General features: G+C 33.1%; 1 protein-coding gene across 1 annotated transcript; it reads right to left on the minus strand.

Moving 5' to 3' along the window:
* Positions 1–14,792: 14,792 nt before the first annotated feature.
* On the minus strand, positions 14,793–20,224 carry LOC142641595 (cytokinin dehydrogenase 3-like). Its single transcript, XM_075816047.1, has 5 exons — positions 19,605–20,224; positions 16,691–16,818; positions 16,166–16,432; positions 15,373–15,644; positions 14,793–15,244 (listed from the first exon to the last, which is right to left on the minus strand). Exons 1-5 carry the CDS (start codon positions 20,200–20,202, stop codon positions 14,950–14,952), a joined length of 1,560 nt encoding a protein of 519 aa, XP_075672162.1. The 5' UTR covers positions 20,203–20,224; the 3' UTR covers positions 14,793–14,949.
* Positions 20,225–20,501: the final 277 nt, after the last annotated feature.

Consider the following 20,501-nt stretch of genomic DNA (forward strand, 5'->3'; position numbering starts at 1 on the left):
ATTTTATATATATAAGAAAATTATGAATAAATTTTTAATATTTAACTAGACTTGTTTACAATTTTTTTTCATCAGTAATGACACGTGACGTGTGATGTGTCTCACTAGACATCTTTTCTAGGATGTGGTCCGCCCATGACCTTTATCATCCTTCGTATGTTGAAGCAAAGAAAGTTTGATCAGATTCCTTCACGTGCCGTATAGGCAATGGCCATGCTTCCGTGACATGCCTAATCTCTTTCTTCTTTTTTTCGATAAATGTGACAGCCTAATCTCATTGACTCTTTACTGGGCTCAAATTTCAGCGTACACACTCCGTACATCAGAACATCTATTGAACGGCTCAGATTCACCTAAAATATATCAACTTGCAATTAGTAAGATAGAGGTGGTGGTGACAACTTGTGGTCACAGGTGTGGACCAGGTCTGGATCAGAGCTGTACATATTGTCTTTACTTTTCAGGTTTTAATGCGCATAAGCACTCTTCACTGTTTCACTACCTTTCTCTTCTTTTCAAGTAAACACTAATACACATGTTCTGAAATCACTCATACGGTCGTATGTCACCCCACGTTTCCCTCTAGCAAAATTGCTTGGAACACGACAAAGTTTCAAATTTTTGTTGCGGTCGGTTGCGTAAAAAAAAGTAAATGGTTTAGATGAGTTTATACCTTTATCAATTATAATTCATCATGTAGTAAGTTACGATGAAAATTGTATAAATAATTGTGATTTAAACATTATTTTTCCTAAAGAGCAGAAACTGTAACTCATGCCATGCCCTTTTATTTATAAGATGTAACTCATACCCTATAGTGAAGATCAAAGACATAATTATGTGTATTAAAGTCGATCCTAGATGTACCAAAAGAAAATGTAGGTTTATGCCCACATATAATCGCTCTCTCTCTCACTGATCTCTATGAGTATTATCATAGGTCTCGATATGACCCTTCCAAGCATTAGTTGCCAGATCCATAGAGCTAAAAATCCTTGCCATCATCAGCTCAGCGACTACAATTTGATTGGGTGGCGCATTTAGTTGCCAGATCCCCATAATGAGGACCCATTTGGCCCAATCAGGTTCGTACACCTCAGCAGAAATCCAAGGTAGAAATATAATGCTTAAGTAAATATGTCGGTCACTTTTTTTTTTTTTTTTTTTTTATATGCATTTTCAGCGACAAAGGATTACTACTAGTACTTGGATGGATTGAATGGTAGCGGAATCGAATTTCAATTCCTTTTTCCAGATTGTGATCTTGCTTTGTTTTGTTTTATTTATGATTAGAGTACTTTACAGTGATGGGTAAACACTATTTACCAATTAAAGGCCCAAGATATTCGTTCTTTGGGTTTTAAGCAAATGCAAATGGGCCCAAAAAAAGAGAATACAAATTGGTCTACACTCTTGAGAACGTTAACCAATGAGTATAATTTGGAGTTGGAATTCTATTTGTACAGCCAATGGGCTGACTCTTGGCGATGGATCAATCAACTTGCTTCGTGGCTAATGCTATATTACGTTTCTTTTGAATTTTGATTCCAACCATTTTTGGTACCTATCAAAAAAACAAAAAAAAGGGAAAAAATTAGACTGACTTTCAACGAGGTTTTTTGTTATTAAACTCACATTCCTTCAAGTTTAGAATAAAACACATGATATACATTTCCTAAAATACGAACTATTTACACTAACCTCTCTTGGATTGTTGAAAAAGGTCTTCCAAATTTTCTATCAAAGGGTAAAATAAGAAATTCAAAATTGTTCAAAGTCATTTTTTAATCATTCAGGAGAGGTTGGTGTAAATAATTTACATTTTAGTAAAGTGAGTGTCTTATGAAAAACCTTAGGGGAAATCAATGCAATTTTCCCAAATATTGTTAGAAACATAAACTTATGTTATGAACTTTTATTCACAACATGAATATTTTGCAGACCATCAACAAAACCAATCTTTATATATTTTTTAAATACATACTTACTTGTTCATAAACATTAAAAAGTCATAAAAAAAATCAACCATTTAAAATAGTTCAATATATTAAACTAGAATAACAATGTTCACTGAGATATAACATGTGTAGCTCATACTATTTTGCTCAATTAATTAACTAAAATCCTCCAACGCGAATCACATAAAATACTAATAAAAAATTTAGAAGGTTTCTGATTCAAGTTGAAAAACAAATCGGATTGAACATAAGGAATAGGACTTCTATATGTTAATTGTTAAGCACACTCTGCCAAAAAAAAAAAAACTCCACACTTGACTTGAAACCAGATACCAAAAAGAAGGAAAAAAAGTTGTTTCGGACATTGAAAACTCTATATTATGCCAATCATGTCCCATGTATTTTGCTTTATCCCAAATTTACCCTAATGCCTAAAACCTAATGACCTTTTTATTTTTTAAAATTTCTGACTGCACTTCAACTTCAAGGCTTAAATTAGTGGGTCATATAATTTACCCAAAATAATAATAATAATAACCAAAACAACTTATGTCCTTATACTTATAGGGTAGGAAAAAAAACTTTCTTTTTTCATATATATATTTTTTCCAAAAGTAATGATGGTGGTGAGACATGTATACAAAATATAGTACTATACTCTTAAGTCTTAAAACTTGTTCATTGATTTATTTGAATGAACTAAATTAGATATTTAAATTTTATGTATTTATATTAGTCTCTTAATTTGATTGTTATTAATAATGAATTATTTTTGTTCATTTATTTTGATGATATGAAATAAAGAATTGATTACTTTGATTGTTATTTATCTTGATTAACAATTCTTTGTATATGTTGTTAATATTGATTAATATTTTTAAGTTAATTTTATCTTTTAGTTTTATTTTTTAAATCTTGCCCTCTCTAGACTGAAATTTTGGCTCTGCCATTGCTTAATATAATGCCTTTTGTTTTCAATTAAATGCTAAAATATGGAAGTTATATCAAAAAAAAAAAAAAGTAAAAAGAAACAAAGAATGTGGTAGGGGCTAAAGTAAGAAACATTGGAAGTCACAAAATTATAAGCAAATATATAATTTTTTCTTTTACAATGTAAAAGACCATTTTATTGAAATAAAAAGTAATTAGTGGTTCAAAGATTTAAGTTCACAATTAATTAGAAGCTTTTGAGATAAGTCATTTTTTGCATAAAAAATTTACTCTATCCATTTAAACGTTCAAACTTTCATTGGTTGGGCTCAACGCATTGAAAGTGAGTTTAGGTTTATATGTCAGGTTGATGAAGAGTGTAAGAATAAGGTTAAATCTTAGTTAAGTGATTAAAATACTCTCATTTTTTAAGATCAACTAATAAAGCTCTTGAAGTAAGTATTAATATATCTGGTAAACTACAAAAAAAAAATTTATCATAAAAAAGTAAAAAATATTGTCGCCGTTCACACAACCCTACTTTTAGTCAGGACAGGTTCTGGCACATGCAGTAGCACCAACTCCAGCCAGAAGGTTGAAGATTCGATAAGCATGGAGTCTAGTGGACGAGAAGGCACATGCAGCTAGCACATCCACATACTACTGTTTTTTGTCCGAATGAATCCAGTGCCGTTGAATTGTCTCTTTTCAAGTGTCAACTCCAGCCAGATCAGTTGTGTTCAAGATTTGATATTCATGGACACTAGTGGACAAAAGGGCAACCACATGCGAATCCAAATATATATATATATATATATATACACACACATACACACACTTACATATGCTGACTTTGTTCCAAATGATTTCCAGTGTCAATAATTTTTTACTGGTATATAGCAGAACCGATATTTATGTATAAAAGCCCAAGAGTTTTTATCTTTCACATTTATCTTTTAAATTTAGCTTGATTAATGTGTATTTAATTTTCAGTTATATTATATTGAGTTATAGTTAGTGGTTGCACGAATTGGTACATATATTAGAATAAACTTGTTGCCACAACTAACTAAAGTTTTAACTTATTCTCAAAAAAAAACCAAAGTTTTAACTATAAAGATGCAATTATTTTTCAGTTACTAACCTGAAGTATTGAGAAAGCATTTTCTGATAAGTGTTAATAATGCGTGAAAAAAAAAATAGACGGGGTTTTAAAACGCCGTCTATTTTTTTTTTTTTTCATTATTGTGTCAAACAAATTTGTTTGACACAATATTGAAAATGCAAGATATAGCATTTTGTTTATTCTACATAAATTACTTGGGTATAAATAATTTTTTTTAACAGTATCAAAGCAATTATAACACTGTGAGTCAAAAATGGAACTCTCAACTTTGACCCAGAAGAACGCATGCAGTTGAGAAATCAGCAGAGGATTTCTTCCATGACCTTCACCTTCAGTTTGGAATTTGAAAAAGCGTACAGTTTGTCCCCTCTAGCAATGAATGTGACCCCTTTTGCCAACTTCTATTCTCTCATGAGATCACCTTTCATTCACCATAATTTTATCTTTAAGCAGTGGCGGAGCCTAAAAATATTTTCAGGAGGTTAAGGTAAACACAGTAAAGTTTTTATGTATAAAAAAAAATGACTAAAAAAAAACTTAATTTCACCAATTAACTTTAAGTCAAAAAGGTTGTTTTATGCTATTACATGGCACTAAAATCACTTATAATTGATGCTAAACTAAATTGGTGCAAACAACATGAGAGGTCATTTTTGCATCAATTGTAGATCTTTCCCCCATAAATTACTATGAAATATGAAATCCTGAATATTAAATTTTATAACCTCAATACCTCAAATCGATAGATTAAACAAGTTTATAATGATAATTTAATATAATTATCCAAGCCACTTATATCAATTAAACAAACAACTATTATCAAATGATAATAAATTTAATTTAAGTACTAAACTACACGGCCATGCTAAGGACCTACAGCTACAGTACTCTATTCTAGTCCTAGACCCATAGTTACTTTAGTTTTTAGGATTAGAATTGTTGTGTATATATTTTTTGTAAAAAATATTAGGGGGACGGGGACCATGGTGATTAAGTTATTCCTATTTTTTATTTTTTATTTCATTTTAGTACTACTATTAAGAGAGTTTTTCAAAACTCTGGGGAGGTCATGGCCCTCCCGAGTCCCGGCCCCCCTTGGCTTCGCCTGTGCCTGCAAGAATAGGTTCAAAATTGCAATCAATTTTCAAATCTTGCTGCCGCTGCATGAGCCCTCTGCAATTTGCATGCCATAAATGACCTACGAAAATCTTAGAACAAAATGAGAGGTAGCTAACCTAACTTCTAGCTAGTACTTCAAAGTCTTCAAGAGACAGTGGACCCTCTGTAAATAAATTGAATCTATAAAGATTGAAGCTGTAATGCATGGACGGAGGTATTATTGGACTTTGGGGGGCAATGGTACCCCTCATATTTTTTTTTATTATAAAAAATACTAGTATATATATAAATACTAATTTTAGTAATTTTGTTCAATAAAATTACATTTTGCCCTCTTTAACAATATCATTAATTCTTTTAAGAGTAATGCTACATTGACAAACTTTTTTAAAACAGTTTTACAAACTATTGAGTTAGTAAATTCTTACTAGTTTGTATCTAAGCCCATCATTTACATAATTTTTTTTACTTATCAATAACTACTCAATCACTATATCAGTAATTTATAAATCAAATAGCCCAATAAGTAGCAAATTTACTAGACATTAAGCTCTCAGTCAACCAATTTTATATAAAACAAACAATCCCATCCTTTAAAAAATTTTAAACATAATAATTTTGTCTTTACTCTAAATGTATTAAAGACACCAAAAATTAATAAATAAATAAATAAATAAAAACAAAAAATTTCGAGATGAAGGCTGAAGCCGCGACTGTTAGAAGCAGAGCTGCTTCCTTAATTCTACATCCTGTCTCCATCTCTGCTGTAATGTCTTGTATTTACTATTTAGTGCATTGTCTATTCCGTCCTTTGCTTGACAAGTGTCCTACAACTACATGTGATAGGAGGGTCCATTGATGGGCTTGAAATTAATAATCTCAATTCTCCAGCTCATTTTTTCAGTTTCAACGTCGACCATTACATTTTATGCATGATATGAAGGGCCTGTTTGTGATGGTCCAAAATGTATAGTAAGGTCAATTTAATTGGCTCTGCCAGCCTGAGCCCGGAGATGCAGTGGAAGAAAGAAAGAAAGGGCCACTGCATATCAAGTTGACTGAATTGTGCAATGTCATATATACATCAGTGTATTCATTATTGTACCACATTTGTACAAGTTCTTTACTCAGTTATCAGAACTTGGACAGCCATACATATTGACCAAGACCAAGTGCACAAATATATTCATTCATTTATTTAATATTTATAATTTAGGGTCCGTCTCCCCTCCCGTTCTCTCCATTTTCTTTTAATTTTTATGAATGACACGTGGTTAAGAAGTAATTTTTTCAAACAACTATTTTTTAGTTAATTACATGTATTTTCACACACTTTTTTTTTTTTATGTATTTTCACAAATATTTTCAAACAAAAATTTTTAATTTTTAAACACATGTACCAAACGGACCCTCAAATCTCTCTATTTTTCTAATCTTATTTTCTTTGGCTGTCCTCTTCTCTCTCTCCATTTTATATTTTTATAAATGACACATGGCAAAGAAGTAATCTAACGATTAGAAAAACGCCAACTTAGTGCCCGTTTAGTATATGTGTCTAAACATATATTTTTAGTTTTTAAACAACATTACATGTATTCTCACATACTTTTTTACTCACACATATTTTCAAAAAATACAAACAACAATATTACTAGAGCAATGTTACCAAATGGCTCCAATCTCTCTATTTTTCTAATCTTCTTTCCCTCACCTCTCCTCTTCTCTCTACAACGTAACCGCCGTCACTGGGCATCTGTAAGAGGTTGGGCATAGTGCTTCTGATATGTAGTAATACTATTATTCCCTCTTTTTTGTGATCTATATTATGTCTTCAAATAAATTGATATTGGTATTGTTTTCGGATTTTTATATTGTTATATTTAACAATGATTAATATTCATAGATTTGGAAGGTTGTTTTCGCAGCAATTTTTTTTTCTTTTTAATTCTTGTCCTTCTGGGTAAAAGATCTAGAGAAGAGAGAGGTACTGGATTTGATTTGCTTTGGAATCTTGTGTTGAATAAAGCTTCCATTGATGGGTCTCTCATGCTTAGGTGATGGCGATAATTTGCAGAGAGAAGAGGAGAGGTGAGGGAAAGAAGATTAGAAAAATAGAGAGATTGGGACCGTTTGGTAACATTGCTCTAGTAATATTGGTGTTTGTATTTTTTGAAAATATGTGTGAGTAAAAAAGTGTGTGAGAATACATATAATGTTATTTAAAAACTAAAAACATTTACTTAGACACATATACTAAACGGGCACTGAGTTGGCGTTTTTTTAGTCGTTAGATTACTTCTTTGCCATGTGTCATTTATAAAAATATAAAATGGAGAGAACGGGAGGGTTTCAAATTGGAGGGGAGCCGGACCCTAAAATTTATCCACAATAAATTCATGTGAATTGGTTGTTTTCACTAAGCGTGTGTTTGGATTAGGCGTTTTGCTTAATTTGCACGTTCAGTGTTTTTTTAGTAGGTCTCATGGATACTATTCACGTACCACCAAACTCACTTTTTTTTTTACAGATTTTTAGGTAAATTTAGGTCCCACAGCACTATTTACACCTTGAAAAATTATTTTGTTACAGTATTTTCGGCAATAAATTTTCAGTTTTTAGTAAATAAGTGGTATCCAAACATACCCTAATTCATCAAGTGGCACACACTTTTTTCCCCTTTAACAAACAATTGAAAATTCACGTAAAATGAATGAGTTTATACCATTTTAAAACTAGCTAGGCCAGAAGTTTTTAATATTGTCAATTAAATCTCAAACTTATGAGACACTTTTAATTAAAAACCTTTGTCCATTTCCATTATTTTGGGGAGTAATGGAGTAGCAAAAAGAAAAAAACCGTTGTTAAAACTCTGCGTTCATGTAGTTAACCAATTTCAATTTTTTAGCATAAAGATTCATTTTCACTTTCTCATTCTAAACCAAACTCTTTCTATACCGTTTATATTATTTTTTTAGTTATACCATTTATATTTAATGAATGCTAAATTGGTTTACAAACAAACCCTAAGTGATACGAATAGTTTTATCAAGGGTTTTTCACTTTTTATTTGTTTTTTTTACCATCCAAAAATATAGAGATGAATGGAAGTTTCAAACTGAAATGATTTTACTTTAATTGAGAAAACAAAAAACTTTTGACCCAATCTGAACTATGGTGTAATCTTCAAGTCTTTTAATTTCATGATTGAAAAGAATGAAAATTAAATGAGAGAAACAAGGACAATTTTACTTATTGAGCATACTCAGCACTTTATTATACTGATGTTATTTTGAGGATAAAATAAAGGTACTAAACTCAGATGATATTTTGAGGAAGGGAAAAATTTGGGTCTAGTGTTCACTGGACCATCATGATGGTGACGCATGACGGGTCTAAAATGCACTGAAACACTGGACCCTAGCCAAATACTTGAAGTAAAAGAAGACATTGCTCATGCATTGTGCTATTGTAAGCCATATTGTGCTAAACCTGCATATTAGGGGCAAGACTTGCAGAGTTTGGGTCCAATGTTTATTGGACCATATGGTGACCCATGATGGGTCCAGGGGCAAGATTTGCAAAGTTTGGGTCCAATGTGTATTGGACATATATATGGTGACCTGTGATGGGTCCAGTGCACTGAATCACTGGATCTCTGCCAAGTCCTTTGAAAAAAAGAAGGAACTGGCCATGTACTAGTGTAAATCACACTTGGTGACTTGCGCCGAACTTGAATATTTACACAGTTCATGTTGAACTAGGCATCTATGCGCACGACCTACAAAATTCGGGTCCAATGTACAATGGACCAGTCATAGGGGTGACATGTGACGAGTTTAGTTTACTGAAGTATTGGACCTAAGCCGAAGTACTTAGAGAAAAATAGAAGAAGAAGGAACTGGTCATGTGCTACTGTCGCGCTTGTGACTTGCACCAAACCTGCATATTTACACAGCTCATGTTGAACTAGGCATCGATTAATATTGACCCTGTTGGAGATGATGGGACGGGACAGAAGAAAGGGTCCACCATGACCACTAGAAATTTCTTTTTAGTTTAAAAAGCTAGCTAGCACTGGCCCAGGATAATGTTCACCTTAGAGGACTCACAACAGTCTATTTTAGACTCACCAACACACAAAAGCTATTTTTTTAGCTTCAGGCTTCCGTACGAGGATTCGTACGGTTGGTGAAGCTAAAAATTGGATATATTATTTTAATTCCAACTTTTATTATATATACTTTTTCTAATTCTGCCCGTTCCTTATCTCACTTGCTCTCCTCTCATTGTCATCCTCTCTCCTCAGCTCTCATAAAAACTCTCAAACTCTCTCAAAACAACAAGCAATCGTCCAAAACCATTTCACAAGAAGCACAGTTTTTAGCCTTTCAAAAAAAAAAAAAAAAAAAACGATTTATACAGATATTCATAAATACCAGTGTTGAAGAGTAAAGAGAGAGAGTTTGAGTGTGTACAGGACGCCACGCCACTGCTGCCAAATTTCCGATGATCATCGTGCAGTGACGCCTCCTCAGCATAGTCGTCCGATCTGCTTCTCGCGTATTTGATATTGCTTTCTGACTGTATTTTACACTGTAATCTGTATTTTGTGATATTGGTAAGGTTAGTACTTCCAAGTTTAGAGGGTCTGGTAACGTGGGCGACATGGCGAGTGATGTGTGGGTATGTGACTGTGTAGTCCGTGTGCATTGGGTCAGTGGGTTTAGCCGTTTTGGAGTAATTTTGAATTATAGCAAATATATATTTTATTGTGAAGTTTATATTATTCTATTGTATTAACCGTTCAAATAAATTTACAAATTAATTAGATAAAATAGGTACAATAACCCTTTTTTTTTTTTTAGTGTCGAATAACTAAAAAAAATAACTCAAGGCGATGTTCTTTCATATATATATATATATATATATATATATATATATATATATATATATGTGGGTCCCAAGTGCTGGCCATTCATGTAATGTGAAGCCACCGGTGTATTTATCTTCTTAAGTCAAACAAAGAAATCAGAATCAACCCATTCGCCGCATTAAACTTTTCATTTACTACATGATATACTTTTTCGTTGTCAAAATTTATCAATACAAAATATCTTTTTTGGACAGATTTGATTCTTAAGCCATAACATGTTGGACTCATATAATGATCCTCGAAAAAAGGGGCAAAATAGGTATGTATTTTTAATTTTAAAACTTTGTAGTAAAATATTTTTTAAAAAACGGGATAAAACCTTAAGCATAAACGTCCAGGAAATGGAGGAAGAAATACATGCATATAAAAATATTTAAAATCCATGAATAGACACATCTAGCCAAGACAATCCAATATTTTGGACGAGTTGAACGTGAACGTTGAAGACGTCTTGTCTAAAGACAAACGTAAACCGTCCAGCCCATGGACGAGAAAAAGAACTGGCTAAGTCAAATCTCTGGACGATCAAAACTGGTAAAACCAGTGCCATTTGTAATTTGCAAGACAAATTATTCATATAAAATCTAAAGGATGTTTTTAACATGGACGAGCTAAGGGTCCTCATGAGTGGACGAACTACACTTAGAGCCAGTATAATAAATATAAAAAGTGAGGGATTCGTCCATGCAATAATATTTTCAATATTAAATAAAAAGTAATGGAAATAAAATTTCATTCATCAAAGTTTCATAAAGGGTAGACGACCACCATCCAAAAATCCTTGTAAAGTAAACGCCTAAGAGGCAATTGTTTGGAAACTCGTCCTAAGTATTATGGACGAGTGAAATGTACTCCAATGATTTTGAATGGTCCTAAACAATGGACCTCATAAAAAGAGAGAAAATTAAAGGTAAATTTTATCTTCAGTGTAGGGGTTTTTTTCCAACGTTAGACTCGTCTTGGGTAGGCTTGGTGGTGGCATCATCCTCAATGTTAATATCTTCTGAACTCGTTTGGAGGAGGGAGCTTGTAGCAACATCAAGGTTGAGCTTAATGGGGCTAAAGTCAACCTTGGAGAAGTTTTCTATAGCGTCCATTCTGAAGTCTTCAAAGTCTGCTGCATAGTTAGTGTCTAGCAGATTAGTAAATTGTTTGGAGGCTCTGAACTCTACCATAGCGTCTTCTTTAGCCTTCTTAAGAAGGGTACTCAACTCATCATTTCTTTCTAAGAGGTGGTCAAGACGAGTGTCCTTCTCAATGGCATCAGTCTTCAACTCCTCAACCAGGTGCTGCAACTCCTTGGCCTTGTCTTTGACCTTAGCTGCCACCTCAGCCCAACCCTTGCAGTCGTTCTTGACCTCTTGAATTCTCTTCTCAAGAAGGATCCTCGTCTTGTCCATCTCCATGGCCTGCCTATACGCAGCTATGAACTTCGACATGGCCTACACAAGTGATTAAAGAGTTCTGTTAAGAATAATAATAAAAAATGAAATTGCTACTAGGGCAAGACGAGATAAAAGTATTTACCTTGAAAAGATCATGAACACCAGAGTGCTCAAATTCTCTTAAGGACATGTCGTAGCACACAGCCACGTCTTCACTAGTTACAGCCTTTCCAAACCTCTCCCAAGCCAAGTCTTCATTTTCTAGAAGGTTCATAGGGACCCTCCGGGAAGGTTCAGACAAGGTGGGGGTAGTGGTCTTGGTCGGAGTGACATCAACGGGGATAGACGAGTCAACATCAACAATTGGGATGGACGGTTGGGAGGAAGGAGGATTAGGCTTAATAGTCTCAGGCCTAGACGATCCGTGCTTCGCCTTTTTCCATCGACGACTAGGAAGGTTTCCCAAATCTAGCGTCTTGGGCAAGGATTTTCTTTTACCTCCAACAGAAAGACGAGGCTGGGATTGAGCCTCAGGCCTGGGTGCCTCATCCGCCACCTCCTTCCCTTTATTTTCCTTCATAGTTGCCATCCCTAAAAGAAAAGCATAGTGTTAGAAAGTGTAAGTCAAATAATACTTACGAAATTTCTAAGTAAAAAAGAAAATTCACGTTTGCGAACAGTAAGCTCGTGAGTAAGGGCTTCAGTAGATGGCCCAGGACCAGTCCCCACGTAGATAGACGTTGAAGGGTCACCAATGAGTGGAAACCCCTATCAGCGTATAGATGAGCTCGGTGGACGCGGTCACGGTAGAATTTACTTAAAGAAGGTCGTCTAATAGCTGTTAAAAAAAAAAGAAAAAGAGAGAGAGAGAGAATAAGTTTAGATGATTACAAGGAAAAGATAAAAACACCTAAAAAAAAAAAGGAGAGCAACAAAGCAAATCAAAGCATACCTTCAAGACGAAGGTTCCCTAATTCTCTAGTGTGAGGGGAAAATAGATCCTTACCAACCTCAACAAGATGCCCATTCCAAAAACCAGAGACGAAGAAAAACTCTGTTTTCCAATTTCTGTCAAATGTAGCCAATGACTTAAATCAATCTACAGTCATTGCCCTTAGCCGTAAATTGATAAAAGCCCAAGGATTGACTAATCTTTGAAGGTTTGTAACAGTAGAGAAACTCGTCCACAGTAAGAGGATGGTTCCCTTCAAATACTTCCCTCCACAAAATTTGCATAGAGACGACGAGTCTCCACGCATTAGGGTTAAATTGGCAAACTCCTAAACCTAAGCTAGTAGGTAATTCTCTAGAAAAGGCATTTAGGGGTAACCTAAGTCCCCCTAGAAGGTAAGCCTCATAAATGTCTATCCCAAAACGGGGCTGGCAGCACCATTCCCCATGGACGGCTAACCTAGGGTTAAGGTCGGCTGGGATTTGGTATCAACTCCTAAGGGCAGCCAATCTCTTCTCGTCCATCTTGGAAGGAATGCCTACAGCATAACTTTACACGATTTCTACTTCGTTTGAAGGAGGGGATGAAGGAATACTCGTCGAGGTGCCAGCCCCAGAAGTTGCCCTCGTTCTAAGATGTTCCTAAAAAACCTAGAGAGGAACTCTAGGAACACTAGAGGTGTACTCTTCCGTGGTATTACCACTATTTATAGGCGTTGAAATTAGCATCTGAAACGACGTGACCAACCAGAGAGCGCCGCCTAGCGTTTTTCTTGAAAAACTAAATCGACACGGTAGGTCCCAATGAAATCATGACACGTGGCACGATATGGGATGATAACTTCAACCATAGAAATTGTGATACATGGAATGACGTCCAACTACTAGTATAAAGGCACACGTCCAAAGACAACAATAAATTCTCCAGCACTCTGGAAGACCCTTGGACAAGGGGCCAACTGATGGTGAACTAAAAATTAAACCAACTCCAATTCGTCCATAAGAGTCGTCCATGAAGTGTCCCAACGTAAAAAGGTTGTCCATAGTAGGATGGTCGTCCATAGGCGTGAGGGTCATCCATGAGGAAAGCGCATGGACGACCTCCCCCGCCCCCCCCCCCCCCCCAACACTTGGGAAAATTCTAGGAAAATTTATCCACACAAAATAGCAAATCGAACCACATGTCATTATCCCAAGGCACGAGTAAAACCCCGGTTCATCACTATATCTTTTAACTAAGTACTCAGCTTCCAATGACAGTTATAGAAGATGAAGATAAAATATAATTCCCATGGTGGTTGTAGAAGTTATCCTTGAATCCTCTGACCTCCTCAAAAACAGGGGAAGTTACAAATTAAATTACTGCTTCGTGAGCACTCTATAGGTATTGTTATTTGTTTAGAGTTGTTTATGTGAGACATTTTGTTTGTTTTTGGTGTTAGAACTTAAAATTTGGTATTTGTGCGTTGTAACTTTTAAACTTTGAACTTTGTTTATATATTTATAATTTGGTACTTTGCATTTTATTAGTAATTTGTGTCAAGAACTGATTTTATTAATTTCTTTTAATATATATTATTAATTAAAATTATAGATATTTTTTAGTATATTTTTTTTAATAAGAAAGTTGGATTTTATGATCCTTGTGCCGATTCTACAATTTGATCGCCAGAATCCTATCACCGATCCCGTGTAGTATCTCTATCCTTATAACTTTGCTCATGTGAGCCACGAGAAAAAAAGAAAAGAGAAGAGAAGTATCTTCGTATTGAGAAACCCAATAGGCCCCTTATTACACTTCTTTTTTTGAGGGGGACTAAACTAGTCTTTTTAATCATTACACTAATTAATTTCTTTGTAAATTAAAACTAGAATCACACGAAACATGACCTAAGGAGGCGTTTGGTATGGAGTAAAATTATAAAATCCTCAGGAATGTTGAAAGATTTCCTAATTAATATTCTCATATTTAGTTCCAAATCACACAAGGAAAAAAGTTATATTTTTTTATAATTGGACAATTTTACCCATTCCACGTTACCCTTTAACCAATAACAATAAAATTTAAAAATAATGATTGTAAATTGACATTTAAATAATTGTTTAAATATTATATTTCATTAAAAAAGACCTTTTAAAAAAAATAAAAGACTTAATATTATGTTTATGAATCGGAGAATATTTTGAAAAAAAAAAAAACTTGCAACATTTCTAGAAATAAACCAAATATAAGGATCTTATATTTAAAGGAAATTTATTAGATTCATATTCAAACTAAAAATAGAAATATTCACATTCCCCGACTTTCGAAATTGTGAGGCATCACATTTCTAAGAATTTAACACTAAGATTAATGTGGATTCATCCAAATTAAGAAAAATTATTAGGTATTTTTGAAGTATTATAAATGCGTACTCCCTCCTCTCACATAAATGGTGGGTCCCACCATGAATTTAATTAGTAAGACCCACCATTCATGTGAGATGAGAGAGTACGCATTTATGGTATTCTGGAAATACACAATAATTTCCTTCAAACTAAACACCCCTAATTGTTATTGAATATTCTCTGTCCTGGAGATAGTATCATTTTAGGGTCGAACAGAGCTTTTCGTGCTCTAAAAGATTCCCATTTCGAGCCAAAATGATTTATCCAATCTTCCTGTGTTTCATAATGTCCAAGATACGGCTTAACTTTAATACCGGCATCATCACAGAATTGTAATATCTCTTTGTTTTGGTTATCATATGCCTCCCATTTATTGAATCCACTTGAATGCAGCATACTTACAACGTAGAAAACATCTTCATCCGGTATAACCACAGACATCTTATCATCCCACCTACAATTAAACATATAAAATTTACTTATATAATAATCAAATGAAAAAAAAAAGAGCAAAATCATACATATTTTTTAGTATTTAAATTTTAAATAATAGGTGCATATATAGTAACTTAAAGATCTTACTTGTTTCGGTTCATGGGGTAAATTAGGACAATTCCTGCGGGAATTTTTTGCTTAAGAATGATGTTCTTCAAAACACCCGAATTGAAATCCAAGATACGAGATTCAGGTACAAAGAGATTCAACCATGGATGAGGAACTTCCCATTGTCCTTTTGATCTAAGAAATAGCTCCGAACTTCTGACTCTATTCAAGAATTCCATGTATGTTACATCTTTCTCGAACATAAAATCAGGTTGAAAGCCTAGGTTCCCTTTGAGCAAGTCTAGTAGCTCCTACACAAGAAAGAAAGGGAATAAATAATAGTGATCAAATCATTATATAACTTTTGGGTGTTTCTTAGTTTCTTGCATGAGCAAATCATTAATTCTTGGCTCCACCCTATATGTATATATGTGTATATATTATTTTATTATTTGACCAGCACTCATTTTTCTTCTTTCTCATCTTTATTACGAAAGGGAATATCATGTTTCGGATGTATATACTTATCTTTCTTACAGCACGAGACCCACTTGTTGTGAGAGATAAGCATATAATTCAAAACATGCATGATATCTTTTTGCCTTTGTTAGACACTTAGACTATGATTAATGCTTATTAAGAAGGACAAAATGACTCCACTTTACCCCGACTTGTTCTTTTTTCCTTTGCGGGTTTTTTTGACCCTGAACAAAGAGCGAGATAGGAACAAGGCACTGAGATGATATGATTATGCCCCATCCATTTAACACACATTTATCATGGAAATGAAGGACAGAAATTATACTGAGAATTGAGATTGCAGTTAATGTACCTTTTCCACCCTACTTTCTCTGTCATAATAATAATATTTGGCTGCTTCTAGGCAGTAGATGATGCCATATTTGGTTACTAGCGAATTTATTCTTGCGTAGGCAGATACTGGGTAAAAGGAAAGATCTTGAGGACCTTGGTTTAGTAGAAGCATACCTTCTAAATAATTAAGCGCTTTGTTGTCCCTCCTTTCATTTTTTGATATCAAACTTTCTTGATCTCTAGTAAACGCAGAGAAGTCGCTGTAAAACAGTCGTAACCACTTAACCTACAAACAAATTCATTGCAATTAAAACAAATTAAACATACTAAAATGATAAACATGAATAGGAAATAAGCACATCTGACAATCTGAAATTCCTAATTTTTTTCGAAGTTATTTATTATTTGGTTTTTTGCTTACAACAAGTGCAACATTGAGAATTTGACTTCAAGTTCTCTCCATGGAAAAACAAAATCAAGTAATATCACTGAATTTTAAGGTTCGTGAATATCACAGCCTATTTGGGGTGTACTTAAAACGTACCCTTTTTGGAGCTGGCTCTAGGGCAACCCTTGCTCTGGTTATAATCCCAAATTGACCTAAGCCTCCAAGCACCGCATAATATAGCTCGGAGTTTTCCTTTGGCGAGCAAGTCGAAAATTCACCTTTCCCTATGTGAAAGAAAGATAACCTCATATAAGGTAAAGCCCTATAAACAACTAATAAATGTTAGAAAACTTAAATAAGTACTAAAAAAGATCTAAAAAAAAAAGGATTTGTTATCAATAAAACTAGGGGCATAACAAAAATTCAAAACAATTTCACCCAATTTGTCTATTGCCTCACATATGAATCAACCACAATTTTAAAATTTAAATTCTCTTTAGTGGTCCATGTGCAAGGTGATATGCGAATTGGATATTTTGAAATTGTTGTAATTGTAACTTCAAATGTTTTACATGTAGATTTAAGAATCTAAACTTAAAAATATATAAAAAGACTCATATTAAAAATGATTGTACTTCTATAAAAAAACTTCAAATGTTTTAACCTATTAAAAACTATTTTAAATTCAGATAAACTACTTCTAGTCTATTCTATTTAAATTCCTTTTAAAACCACTTCCAATTTATTTTATAGTAATCCAGATTTTTTTATAAAAAATTATTATTAGTTCGTACATAAATTTCAATAAAAGAGTATACCATGTTCTAAGAATTGGTTGTTCATATCTTATGTGAAAAATACATACATGAAATAAATTTATTGCATCACAATAACAAATATTATATATATATATATATATATATATATATATATTTTGATAAGTAACAAATATTATATTATGAACTAAGAAGTAAGAAGATAATTTTTTTTTCTAACAAAAAATAAACAAGAATGAACAACTTGCTTGTCCTAACAAACAATATTATGATGACAAGGCTTTTTAAAGAGTTAACATAATATAAGAAGGGTCATCAATGATATTTAACTTATGCAAGAATTTTATATGCATCTAATTATATTATGTAAAATATTATCCACATATTTATAAGGATACAAACTAACAACTGTGTAAACTTTTACAGGGGAATTTCTTGAATCAAGAAAATTACGGGACTTAATATAATCAAACCCACGACACCCTAGCACGTAAACTTTTTGCAAGAGACTTCGTATTATCAAAATATTGAATGGAGCAGATCAAACTAATTGATTATATTATTCCATTAGTTGACGAACTGAGAAGAGTCAACACTTCTATTTCGTTTAATTAATTAGCTAATGAAATACTAAATAAATTAAAGTCAACCCTACTTTTTAGTCCGGAAGGGATTGATCTGTACACAATTTTTTTTTTTTAACTTTTAATAATTTTATAACTACAATCATGGGGGTGGAGGAGGGTGGTAGATTTAAATCATGCATGGATGTCTTTATTAAAAACATGGGAGTGCTAGTTGAGTTATATTCTTGCAAATGTTCTACTTCAACTAAATTCACTTGTATGAAATCAACGTAGTGAAAAGGGTTTTATATTCCCCAATTTCTCATTATTGAATTTAATTGAAGAACAATATCTAATATATGTACAATGTCTAAAAAGTTGTACCTAAATTTTGTTCAATATTATATATTTTTAAGTTTAACCACAAAAGGACTAGATTATAATTTTTTATTTGCTTCTTTTGTTTTGGATGATAAATAATATTTAGTATTCAAGAACTGTAGTTGAGCCACAAGTAAATCATGGCGCCATGGCCCTCTCAAAAAATTTAATTTTTTTTCACATTGTAATTTATTTATATTTACAAGTAGCCAAGTCATATATTCCTTTAAATAGTGGAATACATAATTCTAAATATAAACACAATAATAATGAATGTATTTCAATAAAAACCATAATTGCTAAATAACCTAATTCCTATTAAGAATGATCATAATCTGTAAATCTTTCCCATGCATTACAGATTGTCAACTAGTAATTAACTTGTAATCATTAGGCAAACTAATACAATCATAAATTTTTCATAATATATGTCAAGCGATGACATATGCACATAATACACAAATATATGTGTGTGCATGCGTACACATGTGTCATCACTTGCGGGGCAGACTTAAGGTCCCCAATTGCATAAGTAAAAAACCTCCAAAATTATATAAAAATATCTTAAAATTAAAGAATGATACTTTTATAAAAGAAGAAAAAAAAAAAAGGTGAGCTATGCATTTTTTCTCCTCACCTCCAAGAAGGCCTCTATATATATTTTGTCGACAAAATTTTCCTAACAACTTATGAAAGAGATGTAAATAAAACCCAAATACAAAAACTTAATTAATAATTTTACATATAAAAAACGTAGAACGGTTTTAATAAAAAAAATGTATATAAAATAGTAAGTCAAATAAATTGTATTTAATCATTATTTAGTAAAAAAACCTACTAAAATTTTTCAACTTAGGCCCTGGATCACTTGACATATATTTTGGCAATCCCCTTAATTTAAGGTTTAACCACAATCCCCTAAATTCCTAATCCTGGATTTCGAGGTAGGGGGTCTAGGTAGAAAGATAAAGGACATATGATTGGTTGTAAAATATTTTATATTATTTGTAATAAGTTTATTTTTTATTGTTTTATATATAAAAATTTTTGCTAATGATTTGGGGACTATGGTTATTTGGGCTGATATTGTGATATTGTTTGGGCTAATTGTGGAATTGTTTGAGTTGATTTATAGAGAGAGGATAATATTTTGGAGGTGGGGAATTTTATTTTCCTTGGCCTCAATTTACAATTTTTTTTTTCCTCTTGGTACAACTCAAGGTGTCAGTGTCCACTTAGGTCATAGTGTGGCTCCGTCCTTGACAGCAACATTAATTACTTAAAGGCCTTGCATTAGTAAGTCCATAATCCATAGAAAAATGAGAAAAGTATAGAGAATTTACATACCGGTGATAACATCAAGTTCATAAACATTACTGATCTGAGGACCAAAACGAAAAGATTGGCCACTGATCCCTGCATTGGACAGTGTCCCTCCAACAGTAAGGTACAAGTAGTCAACCCAAGAGACTGGTGAAAGGCCATACTGTAGTGTTGTATTCAACACATCAATCCAAAGTTGCTCGCCTCCGACATCAGCATAGGACCCCAAAGAAGAGTCGCTCGAGACAATTATTCCAGACCCATTTAAACGGTTTTCCAAAGAGGTCATGTTGACCACAACACCATCACGAGCCAAAGATTGTCCCCATGTGGAATGAGCTTGACCTCTAGCTGCTACGTTAATGGGAACAGAATTATTGTAGGCATATTTTACTAAGCTTGCAATATCATCTATGGAGTTTGGATAAAAAACAGCAGCTGGGATTTCTTGAACTATATGGCCAAAATCACTAGAGGCTATTTTGATGGTCTCAGAATCATTATGAAATCTATCAGCAATATCATTGGGTGGGAGCAAGGTTATTGCCAATGCGTTGGACATAAAAAAAGTTACAATGAATATCGTCATGAAATTTTTTGGAATTGTGATGTGTTTAGCCATTTTTCAGAGAGCAAATAATGACTATAGAAGTGGTGGTATATGGTGGAGGAGGCACAGGTGGTAGAAGGAATTTATACACATAGAAGCTAGGTTACATAATATTTTTCTTGTTTGTCCAAAAAAAAAAAAAAAAAAAAGGAGAAGCAAGATTGCATGAGTACATGGTAAATCTCGGTTGATTAGGAATTAATTATATTTGCTTTGACTTTCTAAAGAGGTCGGTTTATTTATTTATTATTTTACCCTTTATAAATATATATATTTATGTACATAGAGGTCGGCTCAATTTGTAGTCTTAA

Source organism: Castanea sativa, chromosome 6 (genome assembly GCF_040712315.1).
Source record: "Castanea sativa cultivar Marrone di Chiusa Pesio chromosome 6, ASM4071231v1".
In the NCBI taxonomy this organism is placed as follows: Eukaryota; Viridiplantae; Streptophyta; class Magnoliopsida; order Fagales; family Fagaceae; genus Castanea; species Castanea sativa.